This window comes from Anomaloglossus baeobatrachus, chromosome 1 (assembly GCF_048569485.1).
Source record: "Anomaloglossus baeobatrachus isolate aAnoBae1 chromosome 1, aAnoBae1.hap1, whole genome shotgun sequence".
Classification (NCBI taxonomy): Eukaryota; Metazoa; Chordata; class Amphibia; order Anura; family Aromobatidae; genus Anomaloglossus; species Anomaloglossus baeobatrachus.
Window position 1 is genome coordinate 395,121,341 of NC_134353.1, and position 22,538 is coordinate 395,143,878.

Consider the following 22,538-nt stretch of genomic DNA (forward strand, 5'->3'; position numbering starts at 1 on the left):
GTGGAGATAAGCATCCCTGATGTCGATTGATGCTAGGAAGTCTCCTTGGGACATCAAGGCGATGACGGAGCGGAGAGATTCCATCCGGAACCGTCTGGTTTTCACGTGTCTGTTGAGCAGTTTGAGGTCCAGAACGGGACGGAATGATCCGTCCTTTTTTGGCACCACAAACAAGTTGGAGTAAAAACCGCGACCACATTCTTGAAGGGGAACAGGTATCACCACTCCTTCTGCCTTCAGAGTGTTCACCGCCTGAAAAAAAGCATCGGCTCGCTCGGGGGGCGGAGATGTTCTGAAGAAACGAGTCGGAGGACGAGAGCTGAGCTCTATCATGTAACCGTGAGACAGAATGTCTCTCACCCATCGGTCTTCGACATGTGGCAACCAGGCGTCGCAAAAGCAGGAGAGCCTGCCACCGAGCGAGGATGCGGTTTGGGGAGGCTGAAAGTCATGAGGAGGCCGCCTTGGGGGCGGTTCCTCCGACGGTCTTTTTAGGACGTGACTTAGACCGCCATGAATCAGAGTTCCTCTGGCCCTTCTGTGGCCTGTTGGACGTGGAGAATTGAGATCTGGCTGAGGGCCGAAAGGACCGAAACCTCGGTTGTATCTTCCGTTGCTGAGGTCTGTTTGGTTTGGACTGGGGTAAGGACGAGTCCTTTCCCTTGGATTGTTTAATAATTTCATCCAATTGCTCGCCAAACAGACGGTCGCCAGAAAATGGCAAACCGGTTAAGAACTTCTTGGAAGCAGAGTCTGCCTTCCATTCGCGTAGCCACATGGCCCTGCGGACTGCCACTGAATTGGCGGATGCTACCGCTGTACGGCTCGCAGAGTCCAGGACGGCGTTCATGGCGTAGGACGAAAAAGCCGACGCCTGAGAGGTTAAAGACACAACCTGCGGAGTAGAGGCACGTGTGACTGCATTAATCTCAGACAGACAAGCTGAGATAGCTTGGAGTGCCCACACGGCTGCAAAGGCCGGGGCAAAAGACGCACCTATGGCTTCATAGATGGATTTCATCAGGAGCTCTATTTGCCTGTCAGTGGCATCCTTGAGCGATGAACCATCTGCCACTGCTACTATGGATCTAGCCGCCAGTCTAGAGACTGGAGGATCCACCTTGGGACACTGAGCCCAACCCTTAACTACGTCAGTGGGGAAGGGGTAACGTGTGTCATTAAGGCGCTTAGTAAAGCGCTTGTCCGGAAATGCTCGGTGCTTCTGGACCGCATCTCTGAAGTTGGAGTGATCGAAAAACGCACCCCGTGTACGTTTGGGAAACCTAAATTGGTGTTTCTCCTGCTGTGAAGCTGACTCCTCTATCGGTGGAGTTGGAGGAGAAAGTTCTAGCACCTGGTTGATGGACGCTATAAGGTCATTTACTATGGCGTCCCCTTCGGGTGTATCAAGATTGAGAGCAACGTCAGGATCAGAGTCCTGATCTGCCACCTCCGCTTCATCCTCCAGAGAGTCCTCATGCTGAGACCCTGAGCAGTGTGATGAAGTCGAGGGAAGTTCCCAGCGAGCACGCTTAGCCGGTCTGGGACTGCGGTCCGTGTCGGAGTCCTCACCGTGGGACCTAGGAGTCACCCCAGGAGCAGTTTGCTGCGTCGACCGAGGGGGGCCTGGGGGCAATGATTCAACAGTGCCCGGGGCCTGTGTTACCGGTCTGGACTGCAAAGCTTCTAGTATCTTAGCAGACCATCTATCCATAGACTGAGCCATGGATTGAGAAAGTGACTCAGAAAGTTTCTCAGCCAACACTGCAAACTCTGTCCCTGCCACCTGGACAGTGGCAGCCGGTGGTTCTACCTGGGCCGAGGGTCCCACCAGTGCCTGAGGCTCCGGCTGAGTGAGTGTCACAGGGGCCGAGCATTGCACACAATGAGGGTAGGTGGAACCTGCAGGTAACATAGCCGCACAAGAGGTACAAGTTGCAAAATAAGCCTGTGCCTTGGCACCCTTGCATTTTGCGGACGACATGCTGTTGTCTCCTCTTAGAGCAATCAGTGAGGGTATATAGCCAAAAGCAAATAATGCGGCCGAACAGAGCAAATGTATACACAATATGGATATATATATACACTTCGGCACCCAGGGGGGCCAGCACCTGGTAACTGGTGCGGCTTACCGACCGCCCTCAGCGGTTGTGTGTCCACCAGATTCCCTGCCTGGGCCTCCCAGAGCTGTGGAGCTCGGTCTGAAGTTCTCCACCGGCAGCAGTGATGATAACAATGGCTGCCAGCGTTCTCAGAGGAGGGAGCCGTGGGCGTGCCTCAGAAAGTGCGGGAATCTGGTGCCCCACAGTGCTCAGTGAGGGGGGAGGAGGATACCTAAGTATGCTCCAGCCCTCACCGCTGACGTCCAGTCTAGCGTTCCGCCCTTACCCCTGACTGGCAGGCCCCGGGGGCGGGAGAATGCGGTACTAGGCCGCAGAAGCCGGGGACTAAATTTAGTAACGTGGCCGGCAAACAGGCGCGGTCGGCGCGGTAGTCCCGGCGACACAAAACACACAGCAGCCGCTGCAGCGTCTGTTACACAGGCGCTCTATGCGCCATCCCCAAGGGGACACAGAGTACCTCTGAGAAGCAGGGCCTGTCCCTGATGATACCCGGTCTCCTGTCCGTCAGATTCCCTCAGGGGCTGCGGAGGGAGCCCGGTCCCAGTGCATGGTGACCGGTTAGGATCCCACTTCTCCCAGAGCCACTAAGGGATGGGGAAGGAAAACGGCATGTGGCTCCAGCCTTTGTACCCGCAATGGGTACCTCAACCTTAACAGCACCGCCGACCATAGTGGGGTGAGAAGGGAGCATGCCGGGGGCCCTGGGGCCCTCTTTTCTTCCATCCGATAAAGTGAGCAGCTGCTGCTGACTAAAATGTGGAGCTTGCGTGAATGTGTGCCTCCTTCAACACAAAGCATAAAAACTGATCGGCCCGTGATGCACGGGAGGGTGTATAGGCAGAGGGGAGGGGTTACACTTTTAAAGTGTAATACTTTGTGTGGCCTCCGGAGGCAGAAGCTATACACCCAATTATCTGGGTCTCCCAATGGAGCGACAAAGAAAATGTTACTTTAACCCTAGTTTGTTTTTTTTTCACTAGGGCAACAAGAGATAATGGACTGTACAACTTGTGTGGAAGGGAAGGTGTGCAATTTGAGATTTGGAGCCACACTTTGGCTGGAATAGATTGTGGACACCAGATGAAGATCCCCTTAAGCTCCCCAAGTCTAACCATTCTGGAAGCTACACTTCAAGGAATTCATCATTTTTTCACTAAAATGTTTTAGCCCCAAGTTTTTAAATTATTATAAGGGCTAATACGAAAAGAAGGGAATTTTGTTTACTTACCGTAAATTCCTTTTCTTCTAGCTCCAATTGGGAGACCCAGACAATTGGGTGTATAGCTTCTGCCTCCGGAGGCCACACAAAGTATTACACTTAAAAGTGTAAAGCCCCTCCCCTTCTGCCTATACACCCCCCGTGCCTCACGGGCTCCTCAGTTTTGGTGCAAAAGCAAGAAGAAGGAAAAGTTATAAATTGGTTTAAAGTAAATTCAATCCGAAGAAATTTCGGAGAACTGAAACCATTCAACATGAACAACATGTGTACACAAAGAACAACAGCCCGAAGGGAACAGGGGCGGGTGCTGGGTCTCCCAATTGGAGCTAGAAGAAAAGGAATTTACGGTAAGTAAACAAAATTCCCTTCTTCTTTGTCGCTCCATTGGGAGACCCAGACAATTGGGACGTCCAAAAGCAGTCCCTGGGTGGGTAAAGTAAAACCTCGTAATAGAGCCGTAAAACGGCCCCTTCCTACAGGTGGGCAACCGCCGCCTGAAGGACTCGCCTACCTAGGCTGGCATCTGCCGAAGCATAGGTATGCACCTGATAGTGTTTCGTGAAAGTGTGCAGGCTCGACCAGGTAGCTGCCTGACACACCTGCTGAGCCGTAGCCTGGTGCCGCAAAGCCCAGGACGCACCCACGGCTCTGGTAGAATGGGCCCTCAGCCCTGAGGGAACCGGAAGCCCAGAAGATCGGTAAGCTTCGAGAATTGGTTCCTTGATCCACCGAGCCAGGGTTGATTTGGAAGCCTGTGACCCTTTACGCTGGCCAGCGACAAGGACAAAGAGTGCATCCGAGCGGCGCAGGGGCGCCGTACGAGAAATGTAGAATCTGAGTGCTCTCACCAGATCTAACAAGTGCAAATCCCTTGCACATTGGTGAACTGGATGAGGACAAAAACGAGGGTAAGGAGATATCCTGATTGAGATGAAAGGGGGATACCACCTTAGGGAGAAATTCCAGAACCGGACGCAGAACCACCTTGTCCTGGTGAAACACCAGGAAAGGGGCTTTGCATGACAGCGCTGCAAGCTCAGACACTCTCCGAAGTGATGTGACTGCTACTAGGAAGGCCACTTTCTGCGAAAGGCGTGAGAGAGAAATATCCCTCATTGGCTCGAAAGGTGGTTTCTGAAGAGCCATCAGCACCCTGTTCAGATCCCAGGGTTCTAACGGCCGCTTGTAAGGAGGGACTATGTGACAAACCCCCTGCAGGAACGTGCGTACCTGTGGAAGTCTGGCTAGGCGCTTCTGAAAGAACACAGAGAGCGCTGAGACTTGTCCCTTAAGGGAGCCGAGCGACAAACCTTTTTCCAATCCGGATTGAAGGAAGGAAAGAAAAGTGGGCAAGGCAAATGGCCAGGGAGAAAAACCCTGATCAGAGCACCAAGATAAGAATATCCTCCACGTCCTGTGGTAGATCTTGGCGGATGTTGGCTTCCTAGCCTGTCTCATAGTGGCAATGACCTCTTGAGATAACCCTGAAGACGCTAGGATCCAGGACTCAATGGCCACACAGTCAGGTTGAGGGCCGCAGAATTCAGATGGAAAAACGGCCCTTGAGACAGCAAGTCTGGTCGGTCTGGTAGTGCCCACGGTTGGCCCACCGTGAGATGCCACAGATCCGGATACCACGACCTCCTCGGCCAGTCTGGAGCGACGAGGATGGCGCGGCGGCAGTCGGACCTGATCTTGCGTAACACTCTGGGCAACAGTGCCAGAGGAGGAAACACATAAGGGAGTTGAAACTGCGACCAATCCTGAACTAAGGCGTCTGCCGCCAGAGCTCTGTGATCTTGAGACCGTGCCATGAATGTCGGGACCTTGTTGTTGTGCCGGGACGCGATTAGGTCGACGTCCGGCATCCCCCAGCGGCAACAGATCTCCTGAAACACGTCCGGGTGAAGGGACCATTCCCCTGCGTCCATGCCCTGGCGACTGAGAAAGTCTGCTTCCCAGTTTTCTACGCCCGGGATGTGAACTGCGGATATGGTGGAGGCTGTGGCTTCCACCCATAGCAGAATCCGCCGGACTTCCTGGAAGGCTTGCCGACTGCGTGTTCCGCCTTGGTGGTTGATGTATGCCACCGCTGTGGAGTTGTCCGACTAAATTCGGATCTGCTTGCCTTCCAGCCACGGCTGGAACGCCTTTAGGGCAAGATACACTGCCCTTATCTCCAGAACATTGATCTGAAGGGAGGACTCTGGCTGAGTCCAAGTACCCTGAGCCCTGTGGTGGAGAAAAACCGCTCCCCACCCTGACAGGCTCGCGTCCGTCGTGACCACAGCCCAGGATGGGGGCAGGAAGGATTTCCCCTTCGACAGAGAAGTGGGAAGAAGCCACCACTGAAGGGAAGCCTTGGCTGCCCGAGAAAGGGAGACGTTCCTGTCGAGGGACGTCGACTTCCTGTCCCATTTGCGGAGAATGTCCCATTGAAGTGGACGCAGATGAAACTGCGCAAAAGGAACTGCCTCCATTGCTGCTACCATCTTCCCTAGGAAGTGCATGAGGCGCCTCAAGGGGTGTGACTGGCCTTGAAGGAGAGATTGCACCCCTGTCTGTAGTGAACGCTGTTTGTCCAGCGGAAGCTTCACTATCGCTGAGAGAGTATGAAACTCCATGCCAAGATATGTCAGTGATTGGGCCGGTGTCAGATTTGACTTTGGAAAATTGATGATCCACCCGAAACTCTGGAGAGTCTCCAGAGCAATGTTCAGGCTGTGTTGGCATGCCACTTGAGAGGGTGCCTTGAAAAGCAGATCGTCTAAGTAAGGGATCACCGAGTGTCCCTGAGAGTGCAGAACTGCTACTACTGTTGGCATGACCTTTGTGAAGACCCGTGGGGCTGTCGCCAGGCCGAAAGGCAGTGCCACGAACTGAACGTGTTCGTCCCCTATGGCGAAACGCAGGAAGCGCTGATGCTCTGGAGCAATCGGTACGTGGAGATAAGCATCTTTGATGTCGATTGATGCTAGGAAATCTCCTTGGGACATTGAGGCGATGACGGAGCGGAGCGATTCCATCCGGAACCGCCTGGTTTTTACGTGTTTGTTGAGCAGTTTTAGGTCCAGAACAGGACGGAAGGATCCGTCCTTTTTCGGCACCACGAACAAGTTGGAGTAAAAACCGTGACCCTGTTGCTGAAAAGGAACAGGGATCACCACTCCTTCTGCCTTCAGAGTGCACACCGCCTGAAGAAGAGCATCGGCTCGCTCGGGGGGCGGAGATGTTCTGAAGAATCGAGTCGGGGGACGAGAGCTGAACTCTATCCTGTAACCGTGAGACAGAATGTCTCTCACCCAACGGTCTTTTACCTGTGGCAGCCAGGCGTCGCAAAAGCGGGAAAGCCTGCCACCGACCGAGGATGCGGTGTGAGGAGGCCGAAAGTCATGAGGAGACCGCTTTGGGAGCGGTTCCTCCGGCGGTCTTTTTAGGACGTGACTTAGACCGCCATGAATCGGAGTTCCTCTGATCCTTCTGAGGCCTTTTGGACGAGGAGAATTGAGACCTGCCCGCGGGCCGAAAGGACCGAAACCTCGATTGTACCTTCCGTGGTTGAGGTCTGTTTGGTTTGGACTGGAGTAAGGATGAGTCCTTTCCCTTGGATTGTTTAATGATTTCATCCAATCGCTCACCAAACAGGCGGTCGCCAGAAAAAGGCAAACCGGTTAAGAACTTTTTGGAAGCAGAGTCTGCCTTCCATTCACGTAGCCACATGGCCCTGCGGACTGCCACCGAATTGGCGGATGCTACCGCCGTACGGCTCGCAGAGTCCAGGACAGCATTAATGGCGTAGGACGCAAACGCCGACGCCTGAGAGGTTAAGGACACCACTTGCGGAGCAGACGTACGTGTGACTGCATTAATCTGCGCATGACAAGCTGAGATAGCTTGGAGTGCCCATACGGCTGCGAATGCTGGAGCAAAAGACGCGCCGATAGCTTCATAGATGGATTTCAACCAGAGCTCCATCTGTCTGTCAGTGGCATCTTTGAGTGAAGCCCCATCTTCCACTGCAACTATGGATCTAGCCGCCAGTCTGGAGACTGGAGGATCCACCTTGGGACACTGAGCCCAGCCCTTGACAACGTCAGGGGGAAGGGATAACGTGTATCCTTAAGGCGCTTGGAAAAACGCTTATCTGGACAAGCTCGGTGTTTCTGGACTGCCTCTCTGAAGTCAGAGTGATCCAGAAACGTACTCAATGTACGCTTGGGAAACCTGAAACGGAATTTCTCCTGCTGAGAAGCTGACTCCTCAATTGGAGGAGCTGGAGGAGAAATATCCAACACCTGATTGATGGTCGCTATAAGGTCATTCACTATGGCGTCACCTTCAGGCGTATCTAGGTTGAGAGCGGCCTCAGGATCAGAATCCTGATCTGCTACCTCCGCTTCATCATCCAGAGAGTCCTCCTGCTGAGACCCTGAACAGTGTGATGAAGTCGAGGGAATTTCCCAGCGAGCCCGCTTAGGCGGCCTGGGACTGCGGTCCGTGTCAGAGACCTCACCCTGGGACCTATGGGTCACCCCAGGAGCACTTTGCTGTTCCAACTGAGGGGGGCCTGGGGTCAATGATTCAACAGTGCCCGGGGCCTGTGTTACCGGCCTGGACTGCAAGGCTTCTAGTATCTTAGCAGACCATTTATCCATACTCTCAGACAGTTTGTCAGCAAATACTGCAAACTCCGTCCCTGTCACCTGGACAGTGGTAGCAGGTGGTTCCACCTGGGCCACCAGTAGCAGAGGCTCCGGCTGAGTAAGTGCCACAGGGGCCGAGCATTGCACACAATGAGGATCGGTGGAACCTGCCGGTAGTATAGCCGCACATGAGGTACAGGTTGCAAAGTAAGCCTGTGCTTTGGCACCCTTGCTTTTTGCGGACGACATGCTGTTGTCTCGTCTGAGTACAATCCAGGAGGGTATATAGCCAAAAATCAACAGTGCGACCGTACAGTGTAAATGTATAGCATATAAGCATATATATATATATATATATATATGTACACTTCGGCACTCAGTGGGGCCAGCACCACAGGTGCTGCTTACCGACCGCTCAAAGCGGTTGTGTGATCACCAGATTCCATGCCTGGGCCTCCCAGAGCCGTGCTGTCTCTCCTCTCCAGCGTCAGAAGTGCTGACAGGAATGGCTGCCGGCGTTCTGTGTGGAGGAGGGGGCCGTGGGCGTGCCCTAGAAAGTGCGGGAATCTGATGCCCCACTGTGCTGAGTGAGGGGGGAGGAGGATACAAAGTATGCTCCAGCCCTCAGCGCTGACGTCCTGTGCAGCGTCCCGCCCTTCCCCTGACTGGCAGGCCTGGGGGCGGGAATATGCGATACTAGGCCGCAAAAGCCGGGGACTAAAGTTATAAGCGCGGCCGGCAAATAAGCGCGGTCGGCGCGGTAGTCCCCGGCGCACTAACACACCCAGCAGTGCTGCAGTGTGTATGGCACAAGCGCTCCATGCGCGGTCCCCCAAGGGGACACAGAGTACCTCACAGTAGCAGGGCCTTGTCCCTGACGATACCCGGCTCCTGTCCAGCAGATTCCCCAGGGGCTGCGGAGGGAGCACGGTCCCAGTGCCTGGAGACCGATTAGGATCCCACTTCACCCAGAGCCCATTAAGGGATGGGGAAGGAAAACAGCATGTGGCTCCTGCCTATGTACCCGCAATGAGTACCTCAACCTTAACAGCACCGCCGACCAGGGTGGGGTGAGAAGGGAGCATGCTGGGGGCCCTGTTATGGGCCCTCTTTTCTTCCATCCGACATAGTCAGCAGCTGCTGCTGACTAAGATGTGGAGCTATGCGTGGATGTCTGCCTCCTTCGCACAAAGCATAAAAACTGAGGAGCCCGTGAGGCACGGGGGGTGTATAGGCAGAAGGGGAGGGGCTTTACACTTTTAAGTGTAATACTTTGTGTGGCCTCCGGAGGCAGAAGCTATACACCCAATTGTCTGGGTCTCCCAATGGAGCGACAAAGAAAATAGACCACACAATTTGTTGCGTCATTTCTCCAGAGTGCACCAATATCCTCCATGTGATTGGGAACTACTTGAGGTAGAGTGCAAAGATTACAAGGTAATAAGGTCCACATTGGACTTCAGAATTTGCTGGATTGGTTTGCGGGTGTCATTTCATATTGGCAGAGCCCCTGAGGTGCCGGTACAGAAGAAATCCCCCACAAGTGACCTGATTTTACAAACTGCACCCCTCACTGAATTCATCCAGGGGTGCAGTAATCATATTGTCACCTCTGGTGTGTCCCAAAATGTTATACTATTGGGTGGTGAAGAAAAAAAATAATTACATTTTTAAATCACTAAAATGTTGTTTTAACACCAGATTTCCAATTTTCACAAGGGAAATTGGTAAAAAGGCCCCACAATGTGTTATACAATTTCTCCTGAACGTGGCAATACCCCACATGTGACTGTACAGTACTGTTTGACCACCACAGGCCTCAGGAGGGAAGGAGCACCATTTCATTTTTGAAGCACAGATTCTCTTAGAAAAGTTCACGAACTATATTTGCATAGCTCCTAAGTGCCAGAACAGAAGAAATCTCGCTCAATTGACCACATTTTGGAAACTACGCCCCTCTGGGAATTCATCTAAGGCCTGCGACACACATCCGTGCGCCGGGACGTGTTTGCCATTTTTTACACGTACCGGCGGCACGGAGACACGTACAGCAATGCTACCCTATTGTAGCAGGCGCACACGTGTAAAAACACACAGAACGTGTGTCCGTGTGCGTTTGTACGTGTGTGCGTTTTTCTAGACGCTGACATGTCAGTGTTTTCTCAGGCAGCCCGGGTGTCACACGGCCCGCACCCGTACCACATGGGTGTAGTGTGGATGTGGTCCCGTGTGAAATGCGCCAGAGTAAACAGACGTGTCAGTGAAAAGAAAAGGAAAAGAAGGGAATTTTGTTACTTACCGTAAATTCCTTTTCTTCTAGCTCTTATTGGGAGACCCAGACGATTGGGGTATAGCTACTGCCCTCCGGAGGCCACACAAAGCACTACACTAAAAAGTGCAAGGCCCCTCCCCTTCTGGCTATACCCCCCCGTGGTATCACGGGTTCTCCAGTTTTAGTGCCAAAGCAAGAAGGAGGAAGCCAATAACTGGTTTAAACAAATTAACTCCGAACAACGTCGGAGAACTGAAAAACCGTTCAACATGAACAACATGTGTACCCGCAAACAACAAAAAAATCCCGAAGGACAACAGGGCGGGTGCTGGGTCTCCCAATAAGAGCTAGAAGAAAAGGAATTTACGGTAAGTAACAAAATTCCCTTCTTCTTCAGCGCTCTATTGGGAAACCCAGACGATTGGGACGTCCAAAAGCTGTCCCTGGGTGGGTAAAGAGATACCTCATGTTAGAGCTGCAAAACAGCACTCCCCTACGGGGATGTCACTGCCGCCTGCAGGACTCTTCTACCTAAGCTGGCATCCGCCGAAGCATAGGTATGCACCTGATAATGTTTGGTGAAAGTGTGCAGACTCGACCAGGTAGCTGCCTGGCACACCTGTTGAGCCGAAGCCTGGTGTCGCAAAGCCCAGGACGCACCCACAGCTCTGGTTGAGTGGGCTTTCAGCCCTGAAGGAACCGGAAGCCCAGCAGAACGGTAGGCTTCCAGAATTGGTTCTTTGATCCATCGAGCCAGGGTGGCTTTAGAAGCCTGCGACCCCTTGCGCTGGCCAGCGACAAGGACAAAAAGTGCATCTGAACGGCGGATAGGCGCCGTGCGAGAAATATAGATTCTGAGTGCTCTCACCAGATCTAGCCAACGTAAGTCTTTCTCATACCGGTGAACCGGCTGAGGACAAAAGGAAGGCAAGGATATATCCTGATTAAGATGAAACGAGGATACGACCTTAGGGAGAAACTCCGGAATGGGGCGCAGCACTACCTTGTCCTGGTGGAACACCAGGAAGGGAGCCTTGGATGACAGAGCTGCCAGCTCAGACACTCGCTTAAGCGATGTGATCGCAACAAGAAACGCCACTTTCTGTGACAGGCGAGAAAAGGAAACGTCCTTTAGAGGCTCGAAGGGCGGCTTTTGCAGAGCAACTAGTACTCTGTTCAGATCCCATGGATCTAACGGCCGCTTGTACGGGGGCACAATATGACAGACCCCCTGTAGGAACGTGCGCACCTTAGGAAGACGTGCTAGACGCTTCTGAAAAAACACAGATAGTGCCGAGACTTGCCCTTTAAGGGAGCTGAGCAACAAGCCCTTTTCCAACCCCGATTGCAGGAAGGAAAGAAAGGTGGGCAATGCAAATGGCCAAGGGGATACTCTCTGTGCAGAGCACCAGGATAAGAAAATCTTCCACGTTCTGTGGTAGATCTTAGCAGACGTTGACTTCCTAGCTTGTCTCATTGTGGCTACGACTCCTTGAGATAATCCTGCGGACGCTAGGATCCAGGACTCAATGGCCACACAGTCAGGTTCAGGGCCGCAGAATTCTGATGGAAAAACGGCCCTTGGGACAGTAAGTCTGGTCGGTCTGGCAGTGACCACGGTCGACCGACCGTGAGATGCCACAGATCCGGATACCACGATCTCCTCGGCCAGTCTGGGGCGACGAGTATGACGCGGCTGCAATCGGATCTGATCTTGCGTAACACTCTGGGCAAGAGTGCCAGAGGTGGGAAGACGTATGGGAGCCGGAACTGCGACCAATCTTGAACTAATGCGTCTGCCGCCAGAGCTCTTTGATCGCGCGACCTCGCCATGAATGCCGGGACCTTGTTGTTGTGCCGGGACGCCATTAGGTCGACGTCCGGCACTCCCCATCGGCGACAGATTTCCTGAAACACGTCCGGGTCCACTCCCCTGCGTCCATGCCCTGGCGACTGAGGAAGTCTGCTTCCCAATTTTCTACGCCTGGGATGTGAACCGCGGATATGGTGGATGCTGTGTCCTCCACCCACATTAGAATGCGCCGGACTTCTTGGAATGCTTGCCGACTGCGCGTCCCTCCTTGGTGGTTGATGTATGCCACCGCTGTGGAGTTGTCCGACTGGATTCGGATCTGCTTTCCTTCCAGCCACTGTTGGAAGGCCAGTAGGGCAAGATACACTGCCCTGATTTCCAGAACATTGATCTGAAGGGTGGACTCCTGCGGAGTCCACGTCCCCTGGGCCCTGTGGTGGAGAAACACTGCTCCCCACCCTGACAGACTCGCATCTGTCGTGACCACTGCCCAGGATGGGGGCAGGAAGGATCTCCCCTGAGACAATGAGGTGGGAAGGAGCCACCATTGTAGAGAGTCCTTGGCCGTCTGGGAAAGAGAGACTTTCCTGTCCAGGGACGTTGACTTCCCGTCCCATTGGCGGAGAATGTCCCATTGAAGTGGGCGCAGATGAAACTGCGCAAAGGGAACTGCTTCCATGGCTGCCACCATCTTCCCGAGGAAGTGCATGAGGCGCCGTAAGGGGTGCGACTGGCCTTGAAGGAGGGATTGCACCCCTGTCTGTAGGGACCGCTGCTTGTTCAGCGGAAGCTTCACTCTCGCTGCTCGAGTATGAAACTCCATGCCAAGATACGTTAGCGACTGTGACGGTGACAGATTCGACTTTGGAAAGTTGATGATCCATCCGAACGTCTGTAGAGTCTCCAGCGTAGCATGTAGACTGAGTTGGCATGCCTCGTGAGAGGGTGCCTTGACAAGTAGATCGTCTAGGTAAGGGATCACCGAGTGTCCCTGAGAGTGCAAGACTGTTACCACCGCCGCCATGACCTTGGTGAAGACCCGGGGGGCTGTCGCCAGACCGAATGGCAGAGCTACGAACTGAAGATGGTCGTTTCCTATCACAAAACGTAGAAAACGTTGATGTTCTGTAGCAATTGGCACGTGGAGATAAGCATCTTTGATGTCTATTGAGGCAAGGAAGTCTCCTTGAGACATTGAGGCAACGACAGAGCGGAGGGTTTCCATCCGGAACCGTCTGGCGTGCACATGTTTGTTGAGCAGCTTTAGATCCAGAACAGGACGGAACGAGCTGTCCTTTTTTGGAACCACAAAGAGATTGGAGTAAAACCCTCGCCCTTGTTCCTGAGGCGGTACAGGAACCACTACTCCTTCCGCTCTTAGGGAGTCCACCGCCTGCAGCAGGGCATCTGCTCGGTCTGGATGTGGGGAGGTTCTGAAGAACCGAGCTGGAGGACGAGAACTGAACTCGATTCTGTACCCGCGAGACAAAATGTTTGTCACCCACCGGTCTTTGACCTGTGACATCCAAATGTCGGAAAAGCGGGAGAGCCTGCCCCCGACCGGAGATGCGGAGGGGGGGGGGCTGGAAGTCATGAGGTAGCCGCTTTGGAAGCGGTTCCTCCATTTGCTTTCTTGGGGCGTGCGTGAGCCCGCCAGGAATCTGAGACTCTTTGCGTCCTCTGAGTCCCTTTGGACGAGGAGAATTGTGTCTTGCCCGAACCTCGAAAGGACTGAAACCTCTGCTGCCATTTTTTCTGCTGAGGTTTGCTTGATCTGGGCTGGGGTAAGGAAGAGTCTTTACCCTTGGACTGTTTAATGATGTCAGCCAATGGCTCGCCAAACAGTCTATCTCTAGATAAAGGCAAGCTGGTTAAACATTTTTTGGAACCAGCATCTGCTTTCCAGTCCTTTAACCACAAGGCTCTGCGCAAAACTACCGAATTGGCGGACGCCATTGAGGTGCGGCTGGTAGATTCTAGGACCGCATTGATAGCGTAAGACGCAAACGCAGACATCTGCGAGGTAAGGGACGCCACTTGCGGCACCGCTGGATGTATGACAGCATCCACTTTTGCTAAACCAGCTGAAATAGCTTGGAGTGCCCATACGGCTGCGAATGCTGGAGCAAACGACGCGCCGATAGCTTCATAGACAGATTTTAACCAAAGGTCCATCTGTCTGTCATTGGCATCCTTAAGTGAAGCGCCATCCTCCACTGCAACTATGGATCTAGCTGCAAGTTTGGAAATCGGGGGGTCTACTTTTGGACACTGGGTCCAGCGCTTGACCACATCAGGGGGGAAAGGAAAACGTGTATCCTTAGAACGTTTAGAGAAACGCCTTTCTGGATGAGCGTCGTGTTTCTGGATTGACTCTCTGAAGTCAGAGTGATCCAAGAAAGCACTCAATTTACGCTTGGGATAGAGGAAACGAAACTTCTCCTGCTCTGCAGCTGCCTCCTCTGCAGAAGGAGCTGGGGGAGAAATATCCAACAGTCTATTGATGGCTGAGATAAGCTCGTTTACCATGGCGTCCCCATCCGGGGTATCCAGATTGAGAGGGGTTCCAGGATAAGACTCCTGATCACTCTCTTCAGACGCATCACAGGGCGACTGATTGCGCTGAGACCCTGAGCAGTGTGATGACGTTGAGGGTCTGTCCCAGCGAGCTCGCTTAGGGTGGCTGGGGCTATCATCTGAGTCATAACACTCAGCCTGGGAAGCCGGGGACCCCCTTGCAGTCTGGATTAATTCCAACTGAGGGGGATTAGCGGACAGAGACCTCGCCGTGTCCATAGACTGAGCCCCAGTCATGGATTGCAAAGTTTCAAGGATTTTTGCCATAGTCACAGACATTCCATCAGCAAAAACTGCAAAGTCTGTCCCTGACACCGGGGCAGGACTTACAAGCGTCTCAGCCTGGGTCACTACCCCTCCGGACTCCGGCTGGCGAAGCAGCACCGGATCTGAGCATTGCACACAATGGGGGTCTTTGGAACCTGCTGGTAGAGCAGCCCCACATGCAGCACACGCAGTGTACACAGCCCTAGCCTTGGCAGCCTTGCGTTTTGTGGATGACATGTTGCTGCCTCCTCAGAGCGATCTGGGGTATCCAGCCAGGAAGCGACCTCACAGTGCAAGAAATAAATAAATATATATATCTGGTGACACAGTACACCAATACACACTGAGGCACTAGAGGGGCCAGCTGAAATGCCGCTTACCGCCCGCTTAAGAGCGGGTGTGTGGTCGCCAAAAGCCCCCTAGTCCAGGTCTCCCAGAGCCTTGCGTCCTTCCTCTAGCCAGACTGCATGTAATGGCTGCCGGCGTCCTGGGAGAGGAGGGGGGGCGGGCCCTGGGCGTTCCTGGCTAAGAGCGGGAAGCCTGCTTCCCTCTGTGCCTAGTGAGAGGGCTGGAGCATGTAAATCAGGCTCCAGCCCTCGTCGCTGCTGCGAAACAGCGTCTCTCCCCTACCCTGATTGACAGGGTGGGGGCGGGAACGAAGCGGAGCTAGGCCGCAAAAGCCGGGGACTGGATTTATAAACGCCGCCGCCGTAAAAGCGCGGTCGGCGTGTCCCCGGCGCACTACAAGTCACAGCAGCGCCGCCGGTCCAGTGGGGGTCGGCGCTGCGTTCCCACAACACAAAAGTCCCCCAGTAAACTGCAGGAACACCAACTCAATCGATACGGTCCCCGGCGCACTACAACACCCAGCCAGCCCGGAGTGTGTCTGTGCCTGCCGGGGACACAGAGTACCTGTATGATGCAGGGCCATGTCCCTGATTGTACTCCTGCTCCATATCCATCAGGTTCAACTGGGTCTGTGGATGGAGCCCGGCGTCAGAGCTTAGAGGCCGGCAGGATCCCACTTCCACAGAGCCCTACAAGGGGATGTGGAAGGAAAACAGCATGTGGGGCTCCAGCCCCTGTACCAGCAATAGGTACCTCAACCTTACAACACCATCCACGGGTGAGAAGGGAGCATGCTGGGGGCCCTATATAGGCCCTCTTTTCTTCCATCCGAAATAGTCAGCAGCTGCTGCTGACTAAAATCTGTGGAGCTATGCGTGGATGTCTGACCTCCTTCGCACAAAGCTTGAAAACTGGAGAACCCGTGATACCACGGGGGGGTATAGCCAGAAGGGGAGGGGCCTTGCACTTTTTAGTGTAGTGCTTTGTGTGGCCTCCGGAGGGCAGTAGCTATACCCCAATCGTCTGGGTCTCCCAATAGAGCGCTGAAGAAAAAACCCTTAACTTACCTTCTCCTGCCCTCCTGTCTCTGCCGCTGCTGCCACTTGCTGCTGAACGCCGCTCATTATTCTCATTTAATATTCACTTCACTGCGGCCGGCAGCAGCAGCAGCGGGGAGACGGGAGGGCTGGAGACCGAAGATCAGCACCATGGACAGCAGGAAGGACCACGTGAGTATGCAAATAACCTGTTCTCCGTATGTTATCACAGATAGCATGCGGAGAACACACGTGGCCCGCACGTACCAGAGACACGTACTTACCTGCACGCAACACGCAGGGGAAATACGTGTCTCTCGGCACGTGCGTGATTGTCACGTGAGTGTGTCGGAGGCCTAAGGGTGTACTGATGATTTTGTCTCTGGAAAACACCCATGGAGTCAAAGTGTTGCAGAATTAAAAATTGCAAATAATTGTAGTGTTCAGTACATTGTAGTGCCTTTTCAAAGCCTTTGTCCTACTAGTATTGTGGGAGCCCCACTATATTTGCAAAAACAGATGACGGACTTGAGTGGGCACTAGTTCTTTTGTGGGTTAAGTTGAATGCAATTTGTTGTTTTTACACGTAATCCCCGGAATAAGAGGTCAGTGTACAGCACAGGATAAAAATGAGCCGAGCCTTACTGTGATCTTTGGGAGGCAGAATAAACAAATCAACAGCAGTTGTAGAATTGGCTTTGTTACACATGTTTATGCCGTTCACCTTGTGGTATAAGTAATAAGGTGGCTTTATTCGTCAGGTCAGTGTGATTACATTGATACCAGACATATAGATTTGGCTTTTTTTTTTTTAGGTTTGGCCATTATCACAATAAAAAACACTTTTACAAAATGAAGGATTGTTGCATCACTACATTTTGAAGGCTATAGTTTTCTATTATTTTTCTGCTGACAGTCATGTGAGGGCTTATTTTTTGTAGGATGAGTTGGAATTTTTATTTCTAGCATTTTTGACCAAATCTTTTCTGAACGCTTTATATTATGCTTTTTGTGATTCAGAATCATGAAGAAAGACCGCTTTATTCTTTAGGTCAGTACAAATACCACATTTATTTCTTTTTTATGTTTTGCCACTTTTACACCATAAAAACAATTTTCTAGAAGGAAATCATTGCTTTCACATTGTACTGTGAGAGCTATAGTGGTTTGTAGCTAGAGCTGTATGGTGGCTTGTTTTTTTGCAGGACATGTTTTTAGTGATATTTTTAGTTACATAGAACTTTCTGATCGCATTTTATTCCACTTTTTGGTCAGCTGTCTGATGATAATAAAGAATTTCATACATTATACCGGTCAGTACTGCAGTGACAGAAGCATTTTAGACCATGCTCCTGACATAGTCTAACAGGCTTTCCGTAGATGGCAGACCCAGAGGTAGTTGTGGTGACCTCGGGCTGCCATGACAACGATCGGGCCCCTGTGATCACATCCCGGGGGGTCCCGATTGGGTGGGAGAAGGAGTGCATTCCCTCTCACAGCCTCCTAAATTCTGATTGTTACTCATTGCGGCGTTTAGAAAGTTAAACAGGGGGACCATCCCCGTCTGGGACAGCCGAACAGTAACTTACGCCATGCTTCAGGAGACTGTGTAGGGACAACTCCTTTGCCCCACGTGATCACCATGACGTACTTATACGTCATCGGTCGGCAACCCCTGTCTGACCGCGACGTACAGATAAGTCAAAAGATGTGAAGGGGCAAAATAAATGCATTTTGGGCTAAAAGTCACTTTTGCAATTGGGTATCATGAAAGGAAACCAGTCATGTAAAAAAAAACCACTATTAACTAGCAGAAAAAGGGGTAATCTGCAGGTTAATAGCGTTCTAAAACGGTCCAGCCCCGACACACCCAGCTAGTAGAGGAAATTAACTTGATTCCTCAGAGAGCCTCGAGCTTTCAGTCACAGAGATCTAGCTGGAGCAGTTTCAGTCACCATTAAGTACACAGTGAGAGTTAGCTGCCAGCATAGCCCCACACAGACTGACAGCCGGTTCTGCACTGATGCCAGTTAGTGCCGGGCTGTGATACAGCTGCCGCTCATTATGTACTGAGCAGTGACAAACTGCTCCAGCAGGGCCATTATGACTGAACGCTGGAGGAACAAAGTTAATTTCCTTCCTGCAGTGGTGTGTTTAGTGCGGAGGAGTTGTTTGGGGACGCTATTGCCTGTAGGTTAATCCCATATCTGCAGGTTAATAGTGTTGTTTTTTTTAACATGATAGATTCTCTTTAAACATTTTGCACCATTTGGATACTTACAGGCTCTTTGTTTCCCTGCAAGTTCTACCTTTTTCTAGTCTGAGGTCAGCAGATCACAAAAAGAAGGGTAAAAGCAATAGAAACTCTCCTTTTCGACCATCAGAACAATTTCACTAATGGATTCTCAGTGACTCATTCTGCAGCCAGCAATAGACATTCAACAGAGCGAGTATAGAATGCAAACAGTGCAAAACATTTTTATAAAATCCGATTACAAAAAGGTTCGGTTCCCATTAATGAAAGGTACACCTTATTGCGGCTGGTGGGTTCTAATGAATTGGACAATTTATATATACACATACAGCCATGCATTTTTGTATTATGTCACTGCTCCACTCCCACGCCATAATTTTCCGGTGTTGGTGAATGGGGTCATTCCTGTTGCGTATGGGTCTGCATCTATGTCAAGAACGAAGTCAAGCCGACGTCATTCATTTCTGTGGGAAATCAAATCATTTCTCCAGCGACAGCAGTAAGTACCCACGTCCATTTGTCTAGGTAGATTCAGGTCCGTTGGTGGGATCTGCATCTACTACACATTTCTGGCATAATGCGTGGCTATGATAAATGTACGAGGATAGGACTGTCCCTTTGGGTCTAACTGACCTCCTTTTCCCTGATTTTATTTGTAGAAAAATGGCGGTGCTCTACAGAGTTTTAAAAATATAGTATAATAATAAAGTCTTAATTGTAACTTGAAAACAAAGAAATGTGGAAGCGTTCCTCACGTGTCATCAGTATCTATAGACTCCCCGTGGGCCGCTCCTCCCTGAATGGATTCCATGGCTGTGGAGTACAGTGCCTTTTGTGCCACTGGCCGCTTCTCATCAGCTTGACTCTGAGCCCCATCTGTCTGCTTCTCTTTTTCCTGTTGCTCTATGTTGTGCACGCCTAAAAGAAGGCTGTAATCCATTATCTTGAAGCTTTCTAAAACCTGGGAAAGGATAAAGGTAATAGGATGCTGCTTATGCTTTGACATCTGCAGGTAGGTGACATTATCAGGGCAGTACAAGATACATACGCACAACACACTGTACCAGAGACAATCACATTTTGGGAGTCTTGTAGAAATTCTGCAGGGATTATTCTACTGCTCACATTTTTGAGGGGCAAAGCTTTGTGACGGGGTTAGGACATATTAGTTTGTCCTATTGCATAGGGTGCAGAGGGGAGGCTCCAGTACAAAAAAAAAAAAGTCAGAAAATGTGTTTCTAACATGATGTTATTCGTGATTCAGTATGGTGGAGAACAACTTACCAAACAGTCTCTCTGCATGGTCTTCACCAGTGCACTGAAGGTGTCATTATCAAGCAGCAGGCCCTCCGGGGATTCCATGATGAAATCTAGGTCTTTGTAGGTAGGGCTGCGTTTCTCCCGCTCTTTCTTAGACGCACGCCTCTTGTATGTAGAGCCCTTCAGGTCATACTTATAATGCATGCGAACCACTCTGGGCAGGATATTGTTCATCACTACAACCCGAATATTCTTTCCACCAGACTGCACACAATACAAACCGTAAAACTTGGGCAGAAGTGTCCGTGGATTTTGATTCAGGTTCTGTTATGATACAAGGAAAAAAGTCCTAAGTAGGGAAACATCAATATATACATATGTAATATCTCATCAATATTAGTTCTCTTATGTGGTGCTAACAATTATTCCTAGCTCGGGAGTTATGAAGTGTAACCAAGGTAATACCTGGCTACTAGTTCACCACTATCAGCATCTCGCAAGAAGAAAGTGTGTAGCACAGCCTGCGCTACTGAGGATAGCCATGCTTCTATTCATTTCAATGGAAGCAAGTGCCTCTTCCATCCACTAGTTTGGACACTGCTCCCTCCTCATGGGACAATCCAATAGGGCATAGGTAGAACTAGTAGAATAAGGGGCTGTTTGTAAGCCTTCTGCACAGATTAGTAGAATTTAGCGAATTGTTTCCTGAAATAACTTACATTGTCATCTTTCAGAATATTATTATGCTGCTCAAATCTTAATATTTTTACCCCCCTGATCAAATCAATCTGTAATCAAACCTTTACTGGTAGGCTAACTAATAATGCTGAACATGGTTAACCACAGCCCTCTGAAAAAATCTACAAGCTCTACACTTCTTTACTCATAGCCCATTAGACACCCTGATAAGAGTTCTTACAGGCAATACCTCAGGAATCAGTAACTACTCTTCTACACAGGAAGATTTCTGCCCACAACCAATGTCGGCCTATCCAACCTTGTTTAATGACCGTTTACATAAATATATTTTTAGACTTTATTAAAGACGCCATAGACTGGAACTGATTTGTAGGTGTAATACTAATAATATTAGCAAATATCTTCTATTAAAAATGTAGTATAGTTCAACTGACATAGTCACGTGTCTTACCTCATGTGCAGAACATTGCAGCTTAGGTATACAATGAACTCACTATATAAATGTGGATGTAACCATGGATACCTAAGCTGCAATGATCTGCACATGAGGTAAGAGACATGACTATATCAGGAGAACTATACTACATTTCTAATTGGAGGTATTTTTTTTAATATTCTTACACCTACTACATATTGGGATGGGATTTTAGAAGTGGGATACCCCTTTAACCCCTTATCTACATGATAAGCTATCAGCACATGACAGTAAGTATGCAAATCGCAATACGATCGCATGACCTGGCTAGTAGAGCCAAATCCTAACAGTGTGTATATTGTATCAGCCTGATGAGTGAAATGTTAGTATGCTCTTAGAATACATTAGCCCCAAAAAAAACAAAAAACACACACACACACACACACACACACACACACACACACACACACAGCAAAGGATTCATGAAATGAACAGAAGAGCAAACATACCATGTAATATCCAGGTAGCAGTTTCTGCAGGAACTCGGCTTCTTTATGCATAACAGTCTTGATGATAAATTCATCATCACTAGTGACGTAAAATAGAGACCCGCTTGCCCCAGGATTGGAAAGTTCAATGAGAGGTTCATTACAAAGAGAATACTGTGAAGTAAAACAAGCATAAAATAACTTTGAACAATAATTGTTTTAACATCTGAAGCTGAAATTAAGCAGGATCCCTCCTTGCATACCCATCTACCAAAACAACTGAGTAAGGAAATCCCCCTGTTGAAAAAAAATGGTGGATGGCAACAGCTACCAGGGGTAGCTCCTACGGAGACCAAGGACACCTCTGAAATCGGAGTATAAAGAGCCAGATTCCAGAACTGAAACGTAGCCCTCTGATGGGACCAATGGTACAAGAAGAGCTAAAGCTAGTGATCAACAGAGTTGCCTGTTTATTTGATGATTATCACAAGTTACAATCCAATAGAGAAAGAATAAAGCTGCCAATGACTCAAGATGATGCCAAAACTTTTTGTTTGTGAATTTTGGAGCAGAATCTGCCCCAAGGAAACTATTTTCTTTATACTGAACCTGCGAGGTGTAATATGCACTTAGCACCACGAGCAGTTCTGGGTGCCTAACCCCTGCCTAAAGCTGGGTTCACACATAGCGACAGCGACAACGACGTCGCTGTTACGTCACCATTTTCTGTGACCCAACAGCGACCTTGTATGTCGCTGTTATGATCGCTGCTTAGCTGTCAAACACAGCACAAGCAGCAGCGATCATAACGTCGCTACATGTGCAGAGAGCAGGGAGCCGTGCACACTGCTTAGCGCTGGCTCCCTGCTCTCCTAGCTACAGTACACATCGGGTTAATTAACCCGATGTGTACTGCAGCTACATGTGCAGAGAGCAGGAGCCGGCAGCACAGGCAGCGTGAGAGCGGCGGAGGCTGGTAACAAAGGTAAATATCGGGTAACCACCTTGGTTACCCGATGTTTACCTTGGTTACAGCTTACCGCAGGCTGTCAGACGCCGGCTCCTGCTCCCTGCACATTCAGGATTGTTGCTCTCTCGCTGCCACACACAGCGATGTGTGCTT

The 22,538-nt window shown here is 50.7% G+C and overlaps 1 protein-coding gene across 6 annotated transcripts in view; it reads right to left on the reverse strand.

The window, feature by feature from the left end:
- PIP5K1C (phosphatidylinositol-4-phosphate 5-kinase type 1 gamma) overlaps positions 1–22,538 on the reverse strand; it is a 171,335-nt gene that overhangs the window by 112,364 nt on the left and 36,433 nt on the right. For all 6 annotated transcript variants that reach the window (XM_075352572.1, XM_075352570.1, XM_075352569.1 and 3 more), the window contains exons 6-8: positions 21,437–21,589; positions 19,838–20,137; positions 19,309–19,514 (exon numbers count right to left, since the gene is read on the reverse strand). In XM_075352572.1, coding sequence (XP_075208687.1) covers positions 19,309–19,514; positions 19,838–20,137; positions 21,437–21,589 — 659 coding nt within the window. The remainder of the gene's footprint in view (positions 1–19,308; positions 19,515–19,837; positions 20,138–21,436; positions 21,590–22,538) is intronic.